This window comes from Sinocyclocheilus rhinocerous, unplaced genomic scaffold, assembly GCF_001515625.1.
Source record: "Sinocyclocheilus rhinocerous isolate Xijiao unplaced genomic scaffold, SAMN03320098_v1.1 scaffold2184, whole genome shotgun sequence".
Classification (NCBI taxonomy): domain Eukaryota; kingdom Metazoa; phylum Chordata; class Actinopteri; order Cypriniformes; family Cyprinidae; genus Sinocyclocheilus; species Sinocyclocheilus rhinocerous.
This window is the reverse complement of record NW_015635537.1, coordinates 177,888-182,179: the sequence shown is the minus strand read 5'-3', so window position 1 is coordinate 182,179 and position 4,292 is coordinate 177,888. Positions and strand designations below refer to the sequence as shown.

Here is a 4,292-nt window from a genome sequence, read left to right as displayed (position 1 = left end):
ATCTAACATGATCTGATGAACCGTCTATAGTCACATGTCAAATCTAGCAGAACTAGGCTCAATACACAGAGATTTATAAAATATCATTAAAATTTCAAATGTGTCTTTTTTTTTTTAATTCGATGTCATTTCCTCTTTTCTATAGGGAGCATTCATCCTGCAGCCAGACCAGATGCAGGTGAGTTTACTGCTGTAATGTTAGCTCCTAGCTCAGTTGACAAATGTGGTATTGTTATCAGAGTGTTTATTAGGCGAGTTATTCATCTTGCACTTGATTATAATGGTCTAGTATTATAATGCCAATACACTGGAAAACATTGTGTGCTCCTGCATTCCTACACTAAAAGTTTGAGATTGGTAAGATTTTTATTTTTCTAATGTTTTGGAAGTCTCTTATATGCGCACCAATTATTTGGTCAAAATGCAGTAAAACCAGTAATATTGTGAAGTATCATGACAATTTAAGACAATTGTTTTCTATGTTAATATATTTTAAAATGTAATTTATTCCTGTGATCAAAGCTGAGTTTTCAGCATCATTACTCCAGTCTTCAGTGTCACATGATCCTTCAGAAATCATTCTAATATGCTGATTTGGTGCTCAAAACACATTTCTTATCACTATCAATGTTTTTATATTTTTGTGGAAACCATGATCCATTTTTTCATTCAAAAGAACAGCATTTATTTAAAAAAAAAAAAAATTTGTAAGATTATAAATGTCTTTACTGTCACTTTTGATAAATGTAGATAAATCCTTGCTGCATAAATGGATTCTTTTTTTTCTTCTTAAAAATAAGATCTTACTGATCCCAGACTTTTGACAGTAGTGTACATACTGTAGCGTGAAATAAACCTGTACCTGTATATAGTTAGACTGAAATCTCTTCTCTGTCAGACTGTGAACCCAATCCTGATCCTGACCCTGGTGCCTATTATGGTCCGGTTAATTTTCCCTCTCATCGAAAAGTGTGGCCTCAATTTCAGGTATGACTTAGAATGACGGTTGGCATGCTGTTTGCTGCCATGGCGTTTGTTTCTGCAGCTTTGGTCCAGATTGAGATCGAAATGTGTGAGTCATATTCATGTCACTGAATAGAGTGACATCTGAATAGAGCAGATGTTCATCAACACGTAATTTTCCTCCACCGAAAACATTGCCAAATTTCCCATCATCCTCTGAGAGCCAGCTAAAGGTGGTGAACATGTACAGCAGAACACTGAATGTGACCATCTCACCCAATGAACATCTTCTGATAGAGTCATTTGGGGTACAACTACACACATCTAAACACACATACTCCGCTATTTCACGCATGCCTGTAGCCTAACAGGAACCTCACTGAGATGTTTCACCACTGATGTTTCTCGTGTTTGTTTTTATAGAGCAGTGCAGATTACATGACCGCTTGACCATCAGGACATCACAGTGTCCTTCAACACGAATCCGATCATCCCCTCCGACCCAACCATCATGTATCTGGTGAGTGTCCACTAAGCAAACATGGTCAAAAACTAATTTATTAACTCAAGAAAAATGGTGGTTGCTCATGCAAAAGTTGGCACTGGAGACCAGAAAAGCAAGCTTATGTTTCGCTGTGTTTCAATGTTTGGTGAACTTTGACCCGCAAATTTGTAATCACAGGAAAGACATGTGACTAGAATAAGATTTTAGCTTAAAGAAAACACAAACTTTAAAGCTGCATGTTTGCAGAATTTGAAGAAAGTGGAGAAGACTGCATATTTTTACATTTTGGATTTATTATTATTTGTTAGATGTTGAATTTATGTTTTTTAAAAAGACACATCAGAGTGTGACATCATATTACAACTGAGGACATTTTGCAAGCTCAAAGACTACTTTGAGCACCGATTAACAACAAATACACAAAAAAATGACAGCAGTGAGAAAAGAGGAGTTAAGAAAGCATCTGATCATAAAGATGTGGAGATGTTTGGCAGTCCAGTGTGTTTAATGTCTTTTCTCACACCTGACCTTGATGGACTGAGTGAACAAATGAACCTGGAATGATTTCAGTGTCAAAGAAGACGGAGCCCCAGAGCACACTCGTCTATTACATAATCAAAATTAATCAATGGCAGCTTGAAGGCATTTAATAGCCAGCGCAAGGTTTTACAGAAAATTTGCAATGGCAGGCTGTTTCAAAACACCAAAACAAACTTCAAAACACCTTTGTTTTGACCAGATTTTGTTCGAAATTATGTCATCTTTGATTTCACTTGAAGTATATTGGGGCTTTTATTGGCCCAAGTCAAAAGAGCCCACCCCAGAACCTCTGGCAGTGTACGTCTGTGGGATCTGCCCATAAGTACACTTTTAAAGGGGTCATGAACTGCCTTTGTTTTTTATTTTGTACTGTTCTCTGTGGTCCACTTGTAATGTTATCAAAATTTTTACATCAAAAAAACTTTTAGATTTAGAATTTAGAAGTAATTTAGAAGTAGTAGACTGTTTTCTGTCCTGTTTTAACCCCCCTCATCAGAACGCTCTGTTTGAATTGGCATAAAGGATTGTAGATTAGGAAGTAAACGCCACACTGCTGTGATTGGCTAATAGTTGTGTATGTTTGACAGCCTACATCCTTCACAGATGGACGCTGCTGTGATTTAGGTTTAAAACGCATAAATACTCATATCAAACGATCTGTTTAACAGACAAAGCAATAGTGACCACGTAATAACAACAGTTACTCACACTTGTGTCTTGCGACATTACTGTCATATCCAATATATTCAGCACAGCATCGTCTTTTAGTTTCAATCTTTCTGAAAATCCTGTGTCGAATTGTGCCTTGTTTGTAAATGAATCCGCGGTAAAATGAAGTGAACAAAGGACCAAGTTCTTACTGACACAGTCTGGGTCTTCATTAAAAATAAAGTCCATTCATTCTTTCCTAACCTTGGGATCAGAAGGAAGACAAAGCAAATGCTATTTTTTCCACAACTCGGCACTGCACAGTGGGTTACATTTTTTAATTAAAATTTTAACCCAAAAGTTGGGTTAGTCCATTTTTGACCCAAGGTTGGGTTGAAACAACCCAGCATTTTTTAGAGTGCAAGCTTCACAAAGGACAGATGATCACTTTATCACTGCGGTTACTGTCAACTGCTAAATGGAAACAATTAGCTTTTTAAAAAACAAAAAAACTAAACATATTTTGTGTTTCATTAAAGAAAGTATTACATGCTTGGAACAACATGAGGGTAAGTAAATAATGGCAGAATTTTCATTTTTTTCCCCTTTAATAAATGTGATTACAGTTATACTCATGACGGAAATCACTTTTCATCACATGGGTTTTGTTCAGTTTTGTGGAATTATTTGTATTTAGCCTGTATGCATAATCATTAGAAGAGGCATTCTGCTCTTTGACCCCATTACTTGTGGTAGAGAGCGGCCGTGTCACCGCCCCATTACACCCACATGATAAAGAGCCCTGATGGACTGACTAACACATGAGTGTGAACAGTATATTCAGGAAGCAGCAGCCATAGTCATGGACACTGAAGGATCAAAGGTACTGTGTGTTTGAGTGGGAATGAGAGTTTTCTGCTTATTGTTATTTGTTTACAGCATGGTTCTAATGCCAGACAAATGGGGAATTTTTGAATGTGTGAAGTTGATATTTGTAAAAAAAAAAAATGCCATTGAAAAATTGCTTTACCAGCAGAAACATTCTATAAGTAAATTACTTCCATTGTATTTGCCACAGTAAAAGTTTGTAATTTTAGTATAATTTCAGTTCCACCCAAGAGTGTTTCTTTCTTTTTTCATAAGGTCACATATTGTCTGATGACCAAAGTGCCACTGTTAGTGGAAAGGCCGTGACTGTAGTTATTGTAAATGACGTGTGAGAGATTAGATTAGCTGTGTATCTCTTCTGATTCAGCATAAACGTCTTTAATTAAAGGGGTCATATAATGCTGCTAAATAGAACATTATTTTGTTACGCCCCTCACATACTGTGATGCCCTGTCAGGCCGGAGCGACGAGACAAAAACCATTAAAACCCATTATAAACGAGGCATTTGTTGCATCATAATTACGGATTATAATGATTTATACTGTCTTTTTACGCGTTGCGTTGCATCGCACCGCGTAAACATAAAACCATGTCTGCATTTGTGATCGGAGAAATGACAAACAACAAGTGCTACTCTACACTGCTCAAAACTCGCGTTTGAATGGTCAGTGGCAAATTCTTTAAATATAAAAAATGTACTTACAGTCTGTGAGTCAGAACAGCCGGCATTGTAGTCTACACTTCCAG

At 36.8% G+C, this 4,292-nt stretch overlaps 1 protein-coding gene across 1 annotated transcript in view; it reads left to right on the top strand.

Moving 5' to 3' along the window:
- The first annotated feature begins 3,502 nt into the window (after window positions 1–3,502).
- The window catches only part of LOC107747230 (serine/threonine-protein kinase 24-like), an 8,945-nt gene continuing 8,155 nt past the window's right edge, over window positions 3,503–4,292 (top strand). Inside the window, exon 1 of the mRNA XM_016561681.1 lies at window positions 3,503–3,539. Within this exon, the coding sequence (XP_016417167.1) occupies window positions 3,519–3,539 (21 nt within the window). The 5' untranslated portion in view covers window positions 3,503–3,518. The remainder of the gene's footprint in view (window positions 3,540–4,292) is intronic.